This window comes from Erythrolamprus reginae, chromosome 4, assembly GCF_031021105.1.
Source record: "Erythrolamprus reginae isolate rEryReg1 chromosome 4, rEryReg1.hap1, whole genome shotgun sequence".
NCBI lineage: Eukaryota > Metazoa > Chordata > Lepidosauria > Squamata > Dipsadidae > Erythrolamprus > Erythrolamprus reginae.
The window spans coordinates 79,687,464-79,708,740 of record NC_091953.1 but is presented as its reverse complement, the minus strand read 5'-3'; the positions used below and the strand labels follow the sequence as shown (position 1 = coordinate 79,708,740).

Here is a 21,277-nt window from a genome sequence, read left to right as displayed (position 1 = left end):
TCATCGGCAAATAGGCAAACCTTCCCTACCAAACCTTCCCCTATGTCACTCACAAACATATTAAAAAGAATAGGACCCAGAACAGACCCTTGTGGCACACCGCTTGTAACCTGTCTCTGCTCAGAATACTCGCCATTAACAATAACTCTCTGATGTCTATGCTTCAGCCAGCTTGAAATCCACTGAACTATCCAGGGATTAAGTCCAATCTTCACTAATTTATCTATCAGCTCTTTATGTGGATCCGTATCAAAGGCTTTGCTGAAGTCCAGATAGGCAATATCCACGGCACCACCTTGATCCAACACCTTTGTGACATAGTCAAAGAACTCAATGAGATTAGTCTGACACGATTTGCCTTCAGTAAAGCCATGCTGATTTGGGTCCAATAAGTTATTGTTTTTTAGATGCTGATTTATCCTCTTTTTGAGTAGAGTCTCCATCATTTTAACTACAACTGATGTCAAGCTAACTGGCCTGTAGTTTCCAGCTTCTTCTCTACTGCCCTTCTTGTATTCATTGATATATATTAATTTCTTTAGCAGTATGTACATGCTGCCAGATCTTTTTTGGTTCGTGTGCCAAAAGGGTATGTGTGTGTGTGTGTGCTCTAGCATGTGTGCACGTGCCCACACCCCTTCCCTCGCCCTACGTATGTGCATTCCCCCCCCCACTTCCACCACGCATGTGCACAAGCCTTACTGAAGCCTAGTACGTGAAAAAAAATGCCTAAATGGGCAAACCGGAAGTTTGGGAAAAGGCACTTCCAGTTTGCAGTTGTGCTGTTTTTTGCACTCTGGGGGGTTCAGGGATGCTTCCTGAAGCTCTGGAATGCAAAAAACAGTACAATGGGCAAAATGAACTTCCGGTTTGCCCATTGTGCTGTTTCTTGCATTCTGGTGCTTCAGGACGCTTCCCTGAACCCTCCAGAGTGCAAAAAACAGTACAATGGGCAAACCGGAAGTGTGCTTTTCTAAACTTTCGGTTTGTCTGTTGGGCAATTTTTTTTTGCTTGCACAATGGGCAAACCGGAAATGCATTTTCTGAACTTCTGTTTTGCCCATTGTACTGTTTTTTTGCACTCTGTAGCTTCAGGAAGCTTCTCTGAACCCTCTGGAGGGTGAAATCAGCTGGCCATCACGCACATGTGCGCTGGGACTGACACAGGGCAAAAGTCTCACGTGCCCCCTGATATGGCCCTGCATGCCACGGACCTAGACCATGAAGTAAACAGACAAACCGTCAAATATCTTTATTAATCTACAGATATAAAAGATAACATGATTTAGAAATAGAACATCAAAGGCAAATTACAAAATGTTTTATGATTGCTTTATAATGTTACAAGCAGGCTGTAATAAATAATAGTCAACAGGACTATTCTTTTCTTTTTGCTTTATATGTATACGTTTTGCATGTTATGTTTTGGTTTGGTTTATGGTTTTTTATGTAAATATTTAATAAAGATCTATTTTTTTAAAAAAATAAAAAGTTAATCTTTTATTTCTATATTCTTAGTTAATTCTAAATGTAGATACTGTTACTGCATTTATTTATGGGATTGAACCTTATGTTTAAAATAAAGGCAGCTATTGTTTTCTTAATTTTGATAACTAAATAATTGTTCAACACTGGAAAACCTTTGTAGCACAAATTTTGTTCCCAGCTTTTAAATGTTATATTCCAATTACTTATGTCTAAAACAAATTAAAAATTGCTTACATTCATCATAAACTTCGCTTTTGTGACCACGGCAACAGAAATTACGCATTTTTACTATAGAAACAGACGATTTTGCATCTTCCCATTTATACAGACTAAGAACACTATATGCATTGCAAATTTACACAGATTACCAAAAACTGTTCAGAAGTGTGCGGTTTTCCAAGATTTACGACTATACTGCAAATCAGTTTCATGAATCAATCCCCAATTATAGTCGCCTATCATGTTTTTGTTTCTTCTGATCTGTGACTTGGATGCTTTCATCTAATAAGTTCCATTGCTTGAGCCTTGATGTCAGAAGCTCAGAGTTGGACTTGGTGAGACCAAGGTCTGATCAGATTGTTGAGGTCTTTTTGGTTAGGGTAGTATGGCTTCTGCTCATCATCTGCATATGAAGAGAAATCATGATCTTCAACGTCTTCCTCGGTGTCTGACCTGCTGCTTTCTTTTGAAGATGGTGTAGCTCTGTCTGGAGGTGTTGGTACAGGAAGTTCAGGGCAGTGTGGTACTGATGAAGGAATGTCAAGATACGGTACAGGCGGTGCATTTTTGTCAGTGTGACATTTGGAAGGGTCTACCATGCAGAAGTAGCAATTTGTTGAGTGATCAGTCGGTTCATGCCAAATTCTTGGGATAGCAAAATGCATGGCTCTCTTCTCTCCCTTAGGAGAGAATTTAGGCTTTCCTTATTTCATCTGTAGTTGGTGTCTGGAGACAGACTGAAAATATTCAACCATCCAAGGGAGGAGTATGGGAGATGTGCCAAGAAGTCAATAAAATATGAGATGCGGAAACGGAGAAGATGATCCTGTTGTATTGGAACAGGGCCTGGTTCAGCCTCGCTTCCCTCAGAGGGGGTGGGGTGTCTTTGCCTAACCCATCTGAGCCTGATGGGCTTCTCATTGAAATCCAGCTTGCTATTCTGCTCACCTCGAGCCTGGTGTGGTCTAATGGAGCCAGCTGTACCTCCAGTTTCCTCCAGTTCACTTCCAGGATTGAACATTGGATGCTTGGTCTTCAAGGTAGATTGCTGTCTCTGGGTTGACCACTAAAGTGGGGCTTTCCTGATGTCAGGGCTACCTCTGTCTATTTTCTAGGAAAGAAAAATCTTTGGTGCCATAAATTTAGAGAAAAGTACTTTTACTAGGAATGGACTGAAAGCAAGCAATTCTAGACAAGCTCTGAGGCAAAGCATGTGAAAACAGCAATTTGAAACAAATTGTACAGCCCAATCACCTGGATAGTTAGGTAACCAGAAGCCAGTGCATACCAAAGCTAACAGAAATGGCCTTGGAGAGAGAGATTAAATCCAGTTTGGAATTGCAAAGCTACAATGAACAATTTTCCACTGCTCCCTCCTCCCTTTTCTATGGCAGTTAGCAGCAGGCTAGCTGACAATTAGTTCTTTAGATAATAGGCCAGTGATTTGACTTGAAAAATTATGATTAAATAAAAAGGAGAATACAAGTATTAAATGCAAAAAGATTTTTTATGTAAGTTACAAACTGAGGAATTCTTTGTTTTCTTAAAAAAGGAATATTATGTGCTTCACAATGAACAGATGTTCATTGACATCTGTTGAAATAATTGGCCTTGGCCTCAAACTTTTTAAACGGCCAAGTCACAGTCGCTCAGGCTGTTAGGCTGGAATGGCTGGGTGGGCATGGTCAGGTGGGTCATTTGGGTGGGTGCAGCTAGGTGGTCATGTGACTGGGTGGGCATGGGCAAGTTAGCAGTCCATTAAACAATACATATAAATTAAACTTTAATTTGCTTTGCTTCTGGGGGTATTTTATTTGCTTTTATTTGGATGTTGTTCTTTTGGTTGACTTGTTTTTACTAGATCATTTTTAAAAGTTTTTTACGAGTGTAGTGGTCTACTTCAGGAAACTCAGTTTTGCAGCAATTCTTCTTAGACCCAAGGAGTTTACAATCAACATTCTCTCTCTGTGGTGTCTATGTCTTGTCTCTCTCTTTCCCTCCCTCTTTCTCTTTCTCTCTCTGTCTCTGTGCTCTCTCCTTGGCCTCTCTCTCTCTCCCCCCCCTTGCTCTCTCTCTCTCACACACAATCTTTGTCCCCGGGGGGGGGGACTTCTGAACTGGTGCTGAAGACTGAAAACTAGCTGTCCGGCGGGGAGGTAGAACAATCCCATGCCCCCTCCAAATTAACACATCTCTTATCACTTGAAACTTGAGGACTAGTCCGGCTGGCGGGTGGGTGAGCAGGCAGCTTTCCTCCAATCCAGTCCTGTAGCACTGCCGGCCATACAGAGGCCTCCATACGGCCCTTTTTTTTCGCCTCCCTCGCCTCCAGAAGCAATGCTGGCCAAAAACATTTGCCTTACCTTCCAGTTCCACTCACAGGGCTTGCAAAGGTAAGTTCCTGCACCCAGCTGAAGGATGGGGGTGGGTAGGGTGATGTGGTTGGGGCAACTTTATAGTCCCACGCGGACTGGAGTAATATCTTCGGCAGGCTGTATCTGGCCAGCCGGACATAGTTTAAGGAGCCCTGCTGGGCATTGCACTCTGCTAAACAACTAATTCCCACAGCACTGTTGTATGTCCTGGGATGTCAAATTGTAGTAGGACTGTATTACTAGTATCTTTCTCATCTTTTGTATTACTTATTTCCTTAGCTTCTTATGACTATAACTTTGTTGTTTGTATTTCATGATTTATGTTGATTGCTTTTATTTAGTATCCTGTGACTGTCACTGAGGGTTATATCTTATGATTTATGATGATTGTATTTTGTGATCATGATTTATTACTTGTTGCTTGTGTATACATTGAAGCTTATGCACTGGAAACAAATTCCTTTTTTGTCCAATCACATTTGCCAATGAAGAATTCTATTCTGTTCTGTTTTATAACAATTGGGAAACTAATCTTTACTAAATGCCAAAAAGCTATTAAGTTGTTAAGTATGCCACCTTCACAGAAAAAAAAATTTCTTTATCAAGATTTATTAAAAGAAGATACAAAAGGAATCTTAACAATTGGTTAAGACCCATGAGCGATTGGTAAGGCCGTAGATCACGAGAGAAGGGATCGGAAGATTGGGGTGTACCGGCAGCAGATTTTGCGGCGGTGGCCCGATCGGCGGACCAGGACAGCCCCAGAGAGATCGATTGCTCAAGGGAGGGAGCGCAATGTCAACCTGAAGGTGCTCCCAGCTGGTCGAATTTTGAGCTATAAACTAGTGGGACAGCGTGCATCATAATCTGAAAAGAAGAACATACCAGGATCTTAATTTGATTTATATATGAGATTGGATGTGTTACCAGTGGATTAAAGCCTTGGTGGTGTTCCTATTTTACAAGAAGGTACAGTAAGGGAGGAAGGAGGAAGTCACCATCTTTTCTTCTTCCGGCAAGCGGCGAATTGAGATGTGACTTAGGGAAAAAAACCCTCCACTGGTTGCTTTTTAAATTTCAAATAAGATCGGGCTTACTCCATAGGTAAAAAGTGAAAAACTGACAACACGACTGGCAGTAAAGATGGTACATAATAGATGATAACTAGCAAATAGTCTTTTTCTCTTGCTTTTTTTTGTTTTTGATATTGAACCCTGTCTTTGAACTGAACTGTGGAACTTTGGAGCTGTAAAATAACTTTAGCCTAAACTCTAGCAAAAAAAAGAAGAAGAAGAAGAAGAATCGCAGAGAACTGTATAGAATCTTCCTCTGAACTGCATTACACTTTTCTATATACTTTTCTTTCATTGAGTGATTGAAAATTTTGATCCTGAATGGATTTATTATCATATAACTAATTAATTCTTGTCTGATTATCCTTTGAGACTTTTCTGATTATCCTTTCCATCGTTGCTTCTTTTCTCTCTCATTCTATTTGGTGTTTGATATTTTCATATTATATTTATTTGAATTTATTTGAATCATATTTTTTTTCTCTTGCGATAAACTGCTCTATTAATTACTATATATACTATAAACTGCTCTATTAATTGTTGAATATACTATATAGTGTATTATAATTATAATCAGTTAATGAATTTGTAGCTAATTTACAATCAATAATATCTATATATAATAATCAATACCAATTTTATTTTTATCAATTTGTATTAATTTAGGGGAAATAAGATTATTATACATATCTATATAGATTGTTATATTACTTAGCTTACCAATAGCCTTTAACAGAAGAAATTGTGGAGGGGGGCGAGAAGGGTTTGCTGAGTTGGGCATTTTGGTGGGAAAAATATAATAAAATAACTAGTTTATCCAATTTGTCTAGATTGGGGTCAGGGAGAAGGCCCATAAATCAATCTACCTCGGCAATCCCTAGTCCATCTCAGAGGTCTATAGAAGATATGATGACACAAAGAGAGAGATCAAACTCTTTTAAAGATTTACAACTGATGCTTATGCAAATGCAAGAAATGATGTTTAAAAATCGTGAAGATATTAAAAAGGAGATAGGGGAGGTTAGAAATGATACAGGAGAGCTAAAAGAAAGAATGTTAAATATGGATGCTAAATATGAAGTCTTTCAGCAACAGAGGTTAAAAAATGAACAAAGGTTACAGGAAATGGAGGAGAAAATGGATCAGGAACACAGACGGTTGGATGAGATGAACGATAGATTAACGCAAGCTAATAGGGAATTAGAAAATACAGTCATAATGTGGGAAAATGAGAAAGCGAATCAGTACCTGCGCTTTCAAAATTTGTGAGAGGAAAAAGGTGAAGACCTCCCTGATGTGATGGCAGATATATTGGCTAAAGCGTTAAGGACAGGGAAAGAAGAAATGTTAAATGAAATGGATGAAATTTACCAAATAAATACAAATTACGCTAGGCGCCACAATCCCCCCAAAGAGGTCCATGTAAAATTAGTTAAAAATCGATACGTGATGAAATTTTACATAGAGCAAGAGAGAATCCCATCAAATATAGAAGGAGGCAACTGGTTGTTCTGAAACAGGTCCCAAAAGGGATACGAGATCTGAGGAAAACTTATATGTTCCTGACATCTAAACTAATAAGACACAATGTGAACTTTAGATGGCTGACACCAGAAGGGATTATGATATCATGGCAAGAAAAAAAGATTAGGATAGATTCCATAGAAAAGGCAGAAGAATTTCATGACACTAATTTTGGTAACGAGTCGGCGATAGAGGAGAGAAATACCGGGGAAGCGGGAGATTCAGATAAGGCAGAACTAGAAAGACAAACAAGGGAAGACCAAGAATGGAAACGACAAGAGGAAATGATAGAAAGGATAGGTAAAGAAGATCATAGAGATGGCAGGACAGAAGGACATACGGAAGTTAGAAGTATGAGAGCAGTCAGACCAAAGTACAAATTAAGTAAGAGTACAACCAAAAATTAACCTAGGAATTGAGCTATATTCTGTAAATATAAATGGATTAAATGCACCAAAAAAAGAAATAAAGTTTTGAATCAGATGAGTAAAAGAAAAGCAGATATAATTGCAATCCAAGAAGCACATATAAAAGACCCAAATTAGGAAATTGCCTAGGAAAGGAAAAGAGGCATAATAATGTACATAAATGAAAATATCCAAGCAAAATTGATTTATAAAGATGTGGAGGGTAGGATTCTGATTGTGGAAATTGTCAAAAACCAAATACCAATAACTTTTGATTAACATATATGCCCCAAATGAAGGACAACAAAAATTCTATAAAAAAATTACAAAGATATGAGAAACCGTGGGTGACAATATTTATATAATAGGAGATGTTAATGGAGTTGTGAATAAAGACCTTGACTACCTTAATGAGGAAAATGAAAGACAAAATAGAAGAACTCTTCCGAATGCTTTTTTTGAGTTGATTAAAGAATTTTAATTAAGAGATAGCTGGAGGAAAAGAAATCCTCAGACTAAAAAATTTACATTCTATTCAAATAGACATAAATTTTGGTCAAGACTAGACATGACAATAACTGAAATAAATATGCAGTTAGAAGACACTAGGATTGAAACAAATTTAGATTCTGACCATAATGCTAACACTATGGAAAGGGAAAGAAGAAAAAAATAGTAGATGGACATTTAAAAGAGCGATTTTAAGACATAATGAATATAAAACAAGAATGAAAGAATTAAAATTCTTCTTCCAAGAAAACACTAAAGAACAATCCAATTTACAAAATCTATGGGATAGAGCAAAAGCGGTGATAAGAGGACCGACAATTTCTTACATGGCTAGAGAATTAAAAAAAAAAAAGGGAAAAAATAGAAAAATTAGAAAGAAATTATCAAGAATTGGAAGAAGAACTCCAATGTCATCTCCAAAAGAATGAGACTAAACAACAAATGATCTTCTAAAACATAAATCTACTAGAAAAAGAAAACTTGGCCCAACAAATAAAGAAATAATAGACAGAATTTCTTTGAGAATGCCAATAAACCGGGTTGATGGCTAGCCACAAAACTCAAAAAAATGAAAGCAAAAAAATGATTAGCTGCCTTAAAAATGAAGAAAGGAAAATTTGTTTCGATATTGACAATACAAACAGATTATAGGGAATTTCTACAATAATCTATATAATGAACCTGTAGAAGCGGAACAGATTACAATTTTTTTTGATTTGGTGAATCTTCCAAAAGTAACAGAAAATATTAAAGAAAGACTAAACCAACAAATTTCAATAGGAGAGCTAAGAGAAGCAGGGAAAAAATAATAATAAAGCCCCCAGACCTGATGGCCTACCTATAGAATTATACAAAGAGATATTAGAAGTCTTAGAAGAGACACTACTAGAAGTATTTAATGCAGTCCTGGAAGAAGGCAAAATACCTGCTTCATGGAAAGACCCAAACCTAATGTTGATATTTAAAAAAGATACTGACCAGACTCAAATAGTGAATTACAGAGCCATTTCTCTTCTAAACGTGGATTATAAAATATTTAGCTCAATTATGGCAAACAGATTAAAAGGATTTTTAAATGAATTTATTCAGCCCGATCAGAACGGATTCCTATCTAAAAGACAGCTGAGGAATAATTTGAGAACAGTATTAGATATTCTGGAATATTATGAATGCCATAATGAGAAACAAGTTGCACTAGTGTTTATTGATGCCGAAAAAACATTCAATTGGGATTTCATGTTAAAACAGATAGACTATATGGATTTTGGTTTAAATTTTCAAGAGCAATACAGGGAACAATTTGCTAACATAATAAATGGCGACACAAGCCCCAAAATTTGAATAGAAAAAGGTACAAAACAGGGATACTTGCTTTCACCTCTTTTATTCATATTAACGTTAGAGGTGCTTACCAGAATAATTAGAAGGAATGAACAAATAAAAGGATTAAAAATTTAAAAAGAGAAATACAAATTACAGGCATGACCTTGTTTTCATTTTGGAAGACCCACTACAATCAGGCCCGATATTGAAAAACTTGGGAATCTAGCGGGACAAAAAATGAACAATCCAAAAACTAAAATGCTAGTTAAAAATATGAGAAATGATCAAAAAAATGAATTAATAGCAAGGTTAAATATTCAAATAACGAAAAAGATAAAATACCTAGGTGTTGTGATTCTGTGACCAGCTGCATCACCAATTCGCGGACCCGGTGCAAGAGCAGACGGCCACGCGGGCGCTGAAGCAACTGCACCAGGGTTCGCGCCCCCTGGCGGACTACATGGCTGACTTTCGGTCCCTGGCTGGGCAAATCCAATGGAATGAGGCTGCCCTGCTCGAGGCCTTTCAGGATGGATTATCGGACACTATGTTGGATGAGCTGGTGCATGAGGTGCTGCCCGGCACTCTGAACGCTTTGGAGCGGCATTGCCTGGCAATAGAGGCCAGGCTGTTGGCCAGGGAAGTCCGTCGAGCGGGACGGACCAACCCCCGTGTGTCAGGCGTCCCGCCGACACCTGTTCCGCAGCGGGGGGTTGTCGACCGTAGAAACCCTGGCTCCGGCCCCTGCGCCCCGATGTTTTCAACCAGCACTGCCTCCATGCCTGATGGATCGTGTTTCCGCCGGGGAGCCGATGGACGTGAGTTACGCCCGACCCCGCCAGACCCCGGAGGAACGGGGGCGTTGGCGGGCGTCCGGGTTGTGTTTCTATTACAGGGCCCCGGACATTTTGCTGTGGTTTGTCCCCACAAGAGGCGGAGCACGGTGGCTGCCGCCGTTCCAGTACCCTCCAGCTCTCCTGTACTTCCAGTGGCTTCCCCCGTTCAGTGCCAGGAGACAACCCCGTGTGTCCCTGTCCCTGTCATGGACTCTCTGATGGCGGGGCCTTCGTCTGGACGTCCTCAGTTGTCGGAGCGGTCGGGAAACGAGGGGGGCCCGGCTTGGTGGCAACACGAGGTCGGGCGGGTATCCCACTTTCTCCTGACTCCGCGGCTACAGACTTCAGACCGTTTCGACACCTGACGATCTCTGTGACCCTGCATATTGCCCAACGGACTCGGACCTATCCTGCGTTGGCCCTCGTGGATTCGGGGGCGACGACGAATTTTCTGGACGAAGCCTTTGCCCAACGGCATTCCTTGCCCCTTTGTCCTGTCATCCCGCCGTTAACTGTTGAGACCATTGATGGGCGGGTGTTGCTGGCTGGTCCCATCCATTTCCAGACCCTGCCAGTGCGGATGTGCATCGGAACTCATTTTCCCTTCGTGCTGGGGTTGTCGTGGCTGCGCGTGCATGACCCGCATGTGGTGTGGTCCCAGAACCTGGTAACATTCTTCAGTTTGCAGTGTGTGGACCACCACCGACATGTGTGCGCAGCCCACGGCCCAATAGTTCCCGTGATCCAGTTACCCCGTTGCCTCGAGGAGTTCGCTGATGTTTTTAACGAGAAGGAGGCGGATCGGCTACCACCGCATTGGACGTACGACTGTGCCATAGACCTGATCCCTGACGCTAAGCTCCCGGCTGGTCGTTTGTACTCCATGTCAGAGCCGGAGCTTGTGGCTCTCAAGGAGTTTATTGAGAAGAATTTGGCCAAGGGATTTATTCGGCCATCCAAGTCCCCTTTGTCTGCCCCTGTTTTGTTCGTGAAGAAGAAAACGGGCGATCTTCGCCTCTGCTGTGACTATCGGCGCCTTAACGCCATTACGGTGCGGAATAGGTACCCCTTGCCCTTGATCCCTGAACTCATGGACCGGTTGCGGACGGCAACGGTGTTCACCAAAATTGATTTGCGCAGTGCATACAATTTGGTCCGGATGCGTGCCGGGGATGAGTGGAAGACAGCGTTCGGCACGCGTTACGGCCACTTTGAATACACCGTGATGCCCTTTGGCCTCACCAACGCCCCAGCCGTATTTCAACATCTGATGAATGATGTGTTTCGGGACATGTTGGACCATTTTGTTGTGATTTACCTTGATAACATTTTGGTATATTCCCCGAACCATGCCATGCACTTGGGCCATTTGCGCCGGGTCCTGCTCCGGTTACGGGAGCAGCATTTGTATGCCAAGCTGGAGAAGTGCCAATTCTTCCAGACCACCGTTGAATTCCTCGGGCACATTTTATCTCCAGGTGGCATTTCCATGGACCCGGGCAAAGTGGCCGCACTTCAGTCTTGGCAACCTCCACGCCGGGTGAAAGACGTACAACGTCTCTTGGGGTTTGCGAACTACTATCAAACTTTTATTCTGCGGTATGCCACCTTAACCACGCCCTTGACTCGGTTGTTACAGAAACAAGTCCTGTTTGATTGGGGGGAGGCGGAAGAACGGGCTTTTGACGCCCTGAAAGCAGCGTTCATGACTGAACCGCTCCTGCGCCATCCGGATCCCGCTCAGCCGTTTGTGATGGAAACAGAAGCCTCGGATGTAGCGGTTGGCGCAGTGCTACTCCAAGCCCATCTTCCTGGTGACATTCTGTTTCCGTGTGCCTACTTCTCCCGCAAGCTGTCACCCTCGGAGAGAAATTATACAATTTGGGAGAAGGAATTCTTAGCGATTAAGGCCGCCTTTGAGCATTGGCGGCATTAACTGGATGGGGCCCATCACCAGATTGAAGTACGGACGGACCACCGGAACCTCGAGTATCTCCAGACGGCTCGGAAATTGAACCAGAGACAGATCCACTGGTCTTTCTTTTTCGCGCGGTTCAATTTCTGCATCAGGTACACTCCCAGCGCTCAGAACCCTCGAGCGGACGCGTTGTCTCGCAAGCCGGAGTACACGCACCCGAAGGAGGCGGCTCCTCTGCAGACGGTCCTGCCCCCTGCAGCTTTGGCTGCGACCCAGGACCCGGTGGACTTGCGTCGCCGTTTACGGGAGGTGCAGCGGGGGGATGGGTTCGTAGCGCAGAGGGTGCGGGAGTTGACACCCAATTCCCCATGGACGTTCCAAGACGGTCTGCTCCGGTACCGGGGGCAGCTGTATGTTCCCGCTGGCCCAATGAGGGGCCTGATTATGGCCCAGTGTCATGACTGTCCAGTGGCGGGGCATTTTGGCCTGTTCAAAACATTAGAGCTGGTCACTCGGACATTCTGGTGGCCACGCATCCAAGATGATGTGCGTTCCTATGTGGCCACCTGTGTCCGGTGTCGTACGGCCAAAGGGGTGACTGGAGCTCCGCCAGGATTACTGCAACCTTTGCCCACGCCCGAGAGACCCTGGGGTGCCGTGTCCATTGACTTTGTGACCCATTTGCCTTCCTCTGCTCACTTCACGGCAATCATAGTGGTGATGGATATGCTCACCAAGATGGTTCATTTTGTACCTTGCACTAGGGTGCCCACTGCCAACTCACGGCCCAAATGTTTATCAGCCACATTTTTAGGTTGCATGGGCTCCCGGATCGGGTGGTCTCTGACAGGGGAACCCAATTCACAGCCCGGTTCTGGCATGAATTGATGTCGGCCCTGAATGTGTCCGTGTGCCTCGCATCGACGCAGCACCCCCAGACCGATGGAGGCACAGAAAAGGTCATAGGGATACTGGAGCAATACCTGAGGTGTGTAGTGGTGGATCGCCAGTCTGATTGGTCCCGGTTCCTCCCTGTAGCGGAGTTTGCTTTTAACAACTCCCGCCACTCCTCGATCCGACTCACTCCCTTTTTTGCCGATTATGGCTTCCATCCTCGCTTCTTTCCCTTGACCCTCCTAGGTTCCCCGGTGCCTGCTGCAGAGGACTTCCTCTCGGAGCTGCAGGTGGTCCACGAGATGGTGAAAAGATACTTCAATAAGGCCAAGGAGGACTATAAGAGGGTGGCTGATCGCTCCAGACGGGATGTGCCCCCCTTGGTGGTGGGGGATCAGGTGTGGCTGTCCACGAAATACATAGCCTCCGAATTACCTAGGCACAAGTTAGATCCCCGGTTCCTGGGCCCTTTTCCCGTTGAAAAGGTTATCAACCCGGTGGCCTACCGGCTCACCTTGCTGGTCAACTTGCGGGTCCACCCTGTGTTTCACCGTTCACTGTTAGTCCCTGTCCCTCTCGATTGTCTGCTCCGTCCCAACGTTCCCGTGTTTCCTGCCCCGTGTGTTCGTGACCACCTCCCTGATGCTATGGTGCATGCCATTCTGGATTCCCGTTGGGTGGACGCTGGCTTCCAATACAAGGTGCAATGGGTGGAGGGGGACCCTGATGACTACTCCTGGGTGGAAGCTGCATTGCTAGAGGCTCCCGACCTTCTTTGGGATTTTCACGCCCGGTTTCCCCAGAAACCACGTCCTCTCCGCTGGCAGGTGGGGAGGGGCCTTCCGAGGGGGGATGGTGTTGTGATTCAGCCTGAGGCTCCTCAGGGACTGGCTGCGTCTCTGCTGGATCCATGCCCGGAGGAGGAGGACAGTGAACAGGAGGGGGAGGAACAGGCAGACGGGGGAGAGGAAAGTCAGGAAGAGGATGAGGGAGAGCAGCCTGAGAGCCCCGGGGGGGGGGCGCTCTCCCCAGCCAGTAGCCTGGACTCATTGGATGAGGAAGCACAGGCTATAATTGACATGAGACAGCGACGTGCAGCTCAGAGACGGGACCAGTTAGAAAGGTATTTGCACCACTGAATTGGCAACAGCTGGGTTTGGGTGTGGTTCTCCTCAGCAGGGTTTAAAAGGCAGGCCCGCCCTTGAAGCCATGTGGAGCGTTATCAACTGGAAGTTCTGTGACCCTGCTTCGCTTCTCGGCGTCTCTGATCTTGGCTTGTGGCCTTTAAGTCTGGAAGACTTGGGGAAGGCGTAGGTGTGTTATCTCCAGCATTGTTTTTGACAGCAAGAATCCTGTCTTATTTCATGGCCTTCGTGAAACCTCTGTGAAGTTCCAGTGTGTTCCTGTCTGTAAGAACAGTTTCTGTTACCTGTGTTTGCTTTGACTTATATAAACTGCCTTGGCTTTTTACCAGTGTGTCTGGCTTCTCTTTTTGGGTTGGTGTTGGCTTCTGGAGGGACCCAGACAGAACACCTAGGGATCATTCTGATAGCAAAATGTCCAACTCTTAAAACTGATAATTATGACAAAATGAGAAAATTAAAAAATATTTCGATAAATGGAAAAAAATTCAACTTTCTTTTATGGGTAGAATAGCCACAGTTAAAATGAATGTATACTACCAAAGATTCTTTTTTTATTTCAGACCATCCCCATAAAGCTTAAACAAGATTACTTTACTAATTTGAATAAACTTGTTGGCAAATTTATCTGACAACACAAAAAACCAAGAATTCGCCTTAAATACCTACAAATGCCAAAAGAAGAGGGTGGCCTTAGCTTACCAGCCTGGAAAAAATACTATAATGCATCCATCTTAATTTGGATCAAAGATTGGATTTAATTAGACTACAGTAGACTATTAACCTTAGAGGGCCATGATTTATACTCCGGTTGGCACTCATTTTTATGGCAAGGAAAATGTAAAACTAATAAATATTTTACAAATCACTATATTAGAAATTCACTGTTGTAAGTGTTTGGGAAAAAATTAAAAGCCAAGAATACAGAGGCGTTTCACCCTTGGAAGTCTATACCCACCCAAATTTCACAAAACTAGGTAAAATAATTACATATAAACATATAGCTAAAGAGGATGGGAATATTAAGACAAGAGCGGAATTAGAAAAGGAAGAAATTAAATTAGAATGGTGGGAATATTTACAGATTAAATCTAAATATGATAAGGATAAGAGAGACTTGGGAATTGAGAAAGAAAAGACATTGGACAAATTGCTGTTAGGATCTCAGAAAAAAAACAATCCAGAAAATGTATCGCCACTTACTATCACAAGATGAGGAAAAGGGAAAAATAAAGTCAAATATGAAGAAATGGGAACAAAATCTTGGATACAGTATAGAATTTGATATTTGGCAAGAAGCATGGGAAAAAAATTAAAAATGACCCTCATAAAGAAAATCGGTTTAAAATGTACTATAGGTGGCATATAACACCTGTACAATTAGCTAGAATTGACAAAAAATGTTCATCAACATGTTGGAAATGTAAAGGCGAAATTGGCTCTTATTACTATCTTTGGTGGAAGTGTGACAAAGCAAAATACTTTTGGAATACAATTACAAATTGGTTGGAAGAAATTTTAGGGATCAAATTAGATCCAGAAAGATTTTTGCTAGGAATATTCCAGCAAAAAACTAGAAAAGCATCAAATATATTTGATTACATAACTACATCGGCCAGGTTAATTTATGCCCAATATTGAAGCAATTCGTCAGGAGGAAGAGATCATAGAAAAGGTTATACTTTGCGCAGAAATGGATAAGTTAACGTTAGAAGTCAAAAATAAGGAAGAATCTGATTTCTACAAGTCTTGGGAAAGGTTCTATTGGTAGTTAGAGAAAAGAAAAAAACCGTGGTTAATATACAATCAGAATAATATTTAATTGACAAAGTTGCTGCCTGTGTTGTTTTATGTTTTGTATGTATATATATATATAATAAAAATATTTTTTTTTAAAAAAGATATTAAACAATCATCATTTTGTGCTCATAAATCTGATAAGAATATCATGACAAAATGCATTAAATATCATTTTTATGTATTAACCCTTTTTTTTGTCTAGCTGATTGTAATGCCATTTTTAAATGTCTACAATCCGTCTTCCAAAAGGAGGGAATGACAGAGACTATTCATAACTGGGAAAATCATGGTTACCTAGCAACATACATCAATAAAAATGGCTGGTAAGCTGAATTTTCATATATATAATTTTTGAAGTATGTTATAAGTATCATTTATTTAACAGTTTGTCAAGGTTTCCTTTAAGAATTTAAGTGAAGAGTATACTTAATTTTTATATTTTAAAAGATTTAAGAGTTAATTTCTAATTAACTGTATTATGAAAAGTAAAATGGCATTTATATTAATAAAATCAACACATATTGCCGAAGCTTATTGTTAGACAAGCTCTAACTTCTTGATGTTCTAATATATCAACTAACATCAATAATATTATGACCATTGCTATCTCCCAAGTTCATGTAATCACCTCTTACGACACCCCCCCCCCCGACAAGAGAAGCCGGATTCACTTAACTGTGAAAAGAAAAGTCGTAAAAGGAGCAATACTCACTTAAAAGTCTCACTTAACAATAGAAAGGTTGGGCTCAATTGTCACAATTCGAGGACTGAATTCGCATACTATTTAAAATTTGACAAAATACAAATTTTGTGAAAAAAATCACAATGTTTTAAATATTTCCTTTACATAGATATGTTAGTATTCTTGAGTTCATATAATACAACTACTGTAGAAATCCTTGCATTTTTAATTTTGATAAAGACACAAATATTTATATAATTACAATTATTTTAATTAGGATTATAAATATATGAATTATAGAGAGTACAAAGAGGCTGACAACAGTAAGGTAAAATAAAACTGAAAGTGCAAAATACAAAATACAAAAATAAGTGAGCAGTTAAATCAGTTATATCACATACAGTATAATGAAATCATTAAATCATTTTGTTTATATTCCCAGAGCCCTACTATACTGGTTTTAGCCATCTGACAGAAAAACAGATAATAAGCTTCCTCTTGCGAGTTCCAGATCAATCTCTGTGTTTTATGTTAAGTATGTTTTTGGAAACATCGAATGCATAAGATATCCTTTGTTCTTATCAGCAGCAGAAAGTTGTTTGGGAGTGATCTAAAGCTGTGAATTACTTTAAGAATATAATGGGACCAGAAACAAATCATATTTCATGAATGAAGTTTTATGTTTTTGGAACCATGGGTATTCTGACCCAGATGTTTTCAAAGATCAGTGTATGTTCTGTTTTAGTTTGAAGGATTTATTTAGGATTTAAGGATTTAAAGGGCCACTGAAAAAAACCCTGTCTTCTCACAGTGTACAACAAAAATAATAAATCCAATATATAACCCCACATTTTAAAAAAATCACCCACTATATTAACTGGTGATTAAACACAGTAATTAATCAAAACAATCTATTGACATGTAATAAAATACCGGAGGAAAAGTGATATTTTATTTTCAAAGCCCCCTATGCTCCCTGCATCTTAACATACAGAGAAACCTAGCTCTTTTTGGAGCATTGATAGTTATTTAATCCCAATATGTGATATATAGATTTTTTTTAGATACTTATTAAAATCATGTTTTGAAAGTTCATAAATATTAAGACAAAATATTAAGCTCGCAGACAAAAAAAGGCAGCAAAAAATGCAGATGGCCATTTTTCAGCAAAATAGTTGGCCGAGAAAAACAAGTAAGTTTTGATGATAGCAATTTCTCAGTTGTTGCAGAAGAAATAATTATTTAAAATAAAGAGGAACTACAGTGATCCCTCGAGTATCGCGAGGGTTACGTTCCAAGACCCCTCGCGATACTCGATTTTTCGCGATATAGTGGTGCGGAAGTAAAAACACCATCTGTGCATGCGCGCCACTTTTCCATGGTGTTTTTACTTCCGCTACATACAGCTCGCCGCCCGCCCGCCCGCCGCTTGTCCGCCGCCTGCCCGCCCGCCGCTTGTCCGCCGCCTGCCCGCCCGCCGCTTGTCCCCCGCCCGCCCGCCGCTTGTCCGCCCGCCGCTTGTCTGCCCGCCGCTTGTCCGCCGCCCGCCCGCCGCTTGTCCGCCCGCCGCTTGTCCGCCCGCCGCTTGTCCGCTGCCCGCCCGCCGCTACCGCCCCTCTCACCGCCGAGTCCTCCTGCAGCAGCGCTGGCGGCCACCGTTCCCCGTAAGCACCCACCCGCCCGCCACTCGTCCGCCCGCCCGCCACTACCGCTCCTCTCACCGCCGAGTCCTCCTGCAGCAGCGCTGGCGGCCACCGTTCCCCGTAAGCACCCACCCGCCTGCCACTCGTCCGCCCGCCCGCTGCTACCGCCCCTCTCACTGCCGAGTCCTCTTGCAGCAGCGCTGGCGGCCACTGTTCCCCGTAAGCACCCACCCGCCCGCCACTCGTCCGCCCGCCCGCTCGCCGCTACCGCCCCTCTCACCGCCAAGTCCTCCTGCAGCAGCGCTGGCGGCCACCGTTCCCTGTAAGCACCCACCCGCCTGCCACTCGTCCGCCCCCCCGAAAGAGATGAGAGAGGGAGGGAGGAAGAGAGCAGATAAGGAATATTTTTAGCATATACAGGAGGTGGACAAAAAAATAGAACCACTTTTTGGCATCATAATGTTTGAACATGTTCAAATCAATCAAAACTTGACATATTTTAATGTTTTTAAAAAAAAAATCTGTTATTTGATATGTTTTTTTTAAACTACCTTTTTTTTTTACAGAAATTTAAGGAAATTGGTCATAACTTTCTAGAAATGGCAGACCTCTCAGACTTTCGAAGAGGCCAAATTTTTGGTGCTCGAATGGCAGGCGCTAGTGTAACAGAATGTGTCCGAATGTTTGCTGTTTCAAGAGGTAATGTCTCAAAAGTAATGACTGCTTTTGAAAGAGAAGGGAAAACGTCCTCAGCCAAGCACAGGTCTGGTCGAGAGACTGTCAGACTCTAAAGTGAATTGGTAGAATGGATTGCAAGACCGCAGCTCCTAAAATCACTGCAGAGCTCAATAGACACATTCAGAACCTAGTTTCCACAAAAACTGTTCGAAGGGAGCTTCACAAATCTGGATTCCACTGAAGAGCTGCAAGTAGAAAACCTCTGCTCTCAAAGACAAATGTTTCAAAGCATTTAGAGTGGTGTAGAAACCAGCAGAAATGGTCCCTCTAGCAGTGGCAAAATGTGATTTTCTCTGACGAATCATTGTTTACCCTTTTTCCTATCTCCGGCTGTGTTTACGTTTGGAGACAGCCAAAAGAATAATTTCATCCAGACTGTCTTCTCCCAACCGTCAAACATGGCGGGGGTTCAGTGATGATCTGGGGTGCTATTTCTTGGAAATCTGCCGGGCCAATGATTTCCCTTCATGGAAGAATTAACAACTATCACTATTTAGGAATTTTGGCCTAATTCATCCTATGGTTCAAGAACTGTTTCCAGAGGGCGATGCCATCTTTCAAGATGATAATGCACCAATCCATAGAGCAAGAATTGTTAAAGAATGGCATGAGGAACATTCTAATGAAGTTCAGCATCTCATCTGGCCACCACAGTCATCAGACCCCAACATTATTGAGCATTTATGGTTGATTTTAGAGATTCAAGTAAGAAGTCGATTTCCACCACCATTGTCTCTAAAAACTGGAGGGTGCTTTAACTGAAGAATGAGCTAAAATTCCTTTGGAAACAATTCACAATTTGTATGAACCAATACCTCGGAGAATTGAGGTTGTATTTGCCCCAAAAGGTGGACCAACACCATATTAAAAGATATTTTGATGATTTTTCAAGGTGTTTCCATTGTTTTGTCCATCCCTTGTACCTATATAGAGTTTTATGAACTAAAACTAATTCTTAAATTAGGATTTTATTTAGTAAATTAAATTCTGGCTTTTTACTTCTTCTTTTGCAAATCTAGCTTTGCGAATCTGAGAATTTATCTTCATGGTTTGGTTTTGGTTGATGTACAGAGTTGTAATGATTTGAATGAGAGAGATGAAGCAGAACAGGTGAGTAAACTATTTATTATTATTATTATTATTATTATTATTATTATTATTATTATTAATTAAATTTGTATGCCGCCCCTTTCCATAGACTCGGGGTGGCTCACAGCAGTAATAGAAAACAATGTACAATACAAATTTAATATTTAAAAAATAAAAAACCCATAATTTAAAAAACATACACATAACATACCATACATAAACTATGTAGGCCTAGAGGGAAAATATCTCAGTTCCCCCATGCCTGACGGCAGAGGTGGGTTTTAAGTTTACGAAAGGCAAGCCTAATCTATTTATTAAAGGAGGGAATAAAAATATTTTTCTACATTTTTAGTTGAACTTTTCTCCTCATTTGTCATACATGTATCACGTTTACAATGATAAATTGCAAATTGAATCAGGTGAAGTCTTTTAGAAGATGCAGTTTGTAGTAGTTTTTAAGCATCAGGCTTGGCTAATGCATCAGACTATGAATTTAATTCTACCATAGCTATCTGGGTAGCCTTAGGCCTGTCACTCTTTCTCAGCCCTAGGTAGCAGGCAATGGCAAACCACTTCTGAAAAACTTTGCTAAGAACAGGATCTTTTCCAAGCAGTTGCTAGGAGTCATTGCTGACTTAAAGGTAGCAAAACAAAAACCAAAAACAATCCCCCCCCAAACCTGTCCAGGAAACAAGTGAAAGTTTAAGTTAGGGGTGTCAAACTCAAGGCCTGGGAACCGGATCCAGCCCATGGAGTGCTTATATTCAGCCCATGGGAACAGTGAAGGACTGACCCGAGGTGCCTTTCCCAGCAAAAATGAAGATTGTAAGGGTCACGAGTAGACCTTTGAAGCTCCGTTTTTGCTGGGAGACTGGTTGCAGGAGGCCTTGGCAGCCGAAAATAGAACTTGGGACCCTATTTTTGCTGTCAGGGTGCTCAGGCCACCAGAGGCGTCCTCAACATGAGTGACATCAAGCTGTCCATGCCCATCCTGTCCATGCCCCCCCCCAAGGTCTAACACAACCCTTATGCCTCATTGAAATCAAGTTTCATACCGAGGTGTTAATTATTAAACTTAAATCCTTCTAGCCACAAACCTTAGCTGACTTGGTTTTCATGCAAAGGGGCATCATATAAAAATTTAAGTGTCTATTGGTTGTTGGTCAATTTGGTTTTGACAGCATTTCCTTTTCTTCTTTCCTGCCTTTAATATTTTCGGCTTACTGTTCATTGCTTTCTCTGTTTTTTAAACATTGTTTGTGCCTAAAGAGAATACTAGAATGAATGGTGAGTAAGTAGATAGGTACTTAGGAGAATAATAGGTATATAGCATGTCACAGTGGTTATAGTTTTCTTTAGTATTAGATTGTGCATGTTTCTGAATATATGTTGCTAAAAGAGACCAGCAAGGAAGAGCTATTAAGCTACTCTGAAAAATAATGCTAGGCAAAATAGTCTTTTACTATGGTGCAACATGTTTTTAACCTTTTATTTTATTTTATTTTAAAAAATGAAAAAATTAAAGAACAATAGGAAATCAAAAAAGAAAAAAAGATTAAAAACATACAAATGAATACCGTATTTTAAGACCTAAAAGAGGGTAAAAAGTTGGGTGA

The 21,277-nt window shown here is 41.7% G+C and overlaps 1 protein-coding gene across 2 annotated transcripts in view; it reads left to right on the top strand.

Moving 5' to 3' along the window:
- The window catches only part of SMS (spermine synthase), a 128,399-nt gene that overhangs the window by 7,310 nt on the left and 99,812 nt on the right, over positions 1 to 21,277 (top strand). For both annotated transcript variants that reach the window (XM_070750718.1, XM_070750719.1), the window contains exons 2-3: positions 15,712 to 15,832; positions 19,592 to 19,682. In XM_070750718.1, the coding sequence (XP_070606819.1) occupies positions 15,712 to 15,832; positions 19,592 to 19,682 (212 nt within the window). The remainder of the gene's footprint in view (positions 1 to 15,711; positions 15,833 to 19,591; positions 19,683 to 21,277) is intronic.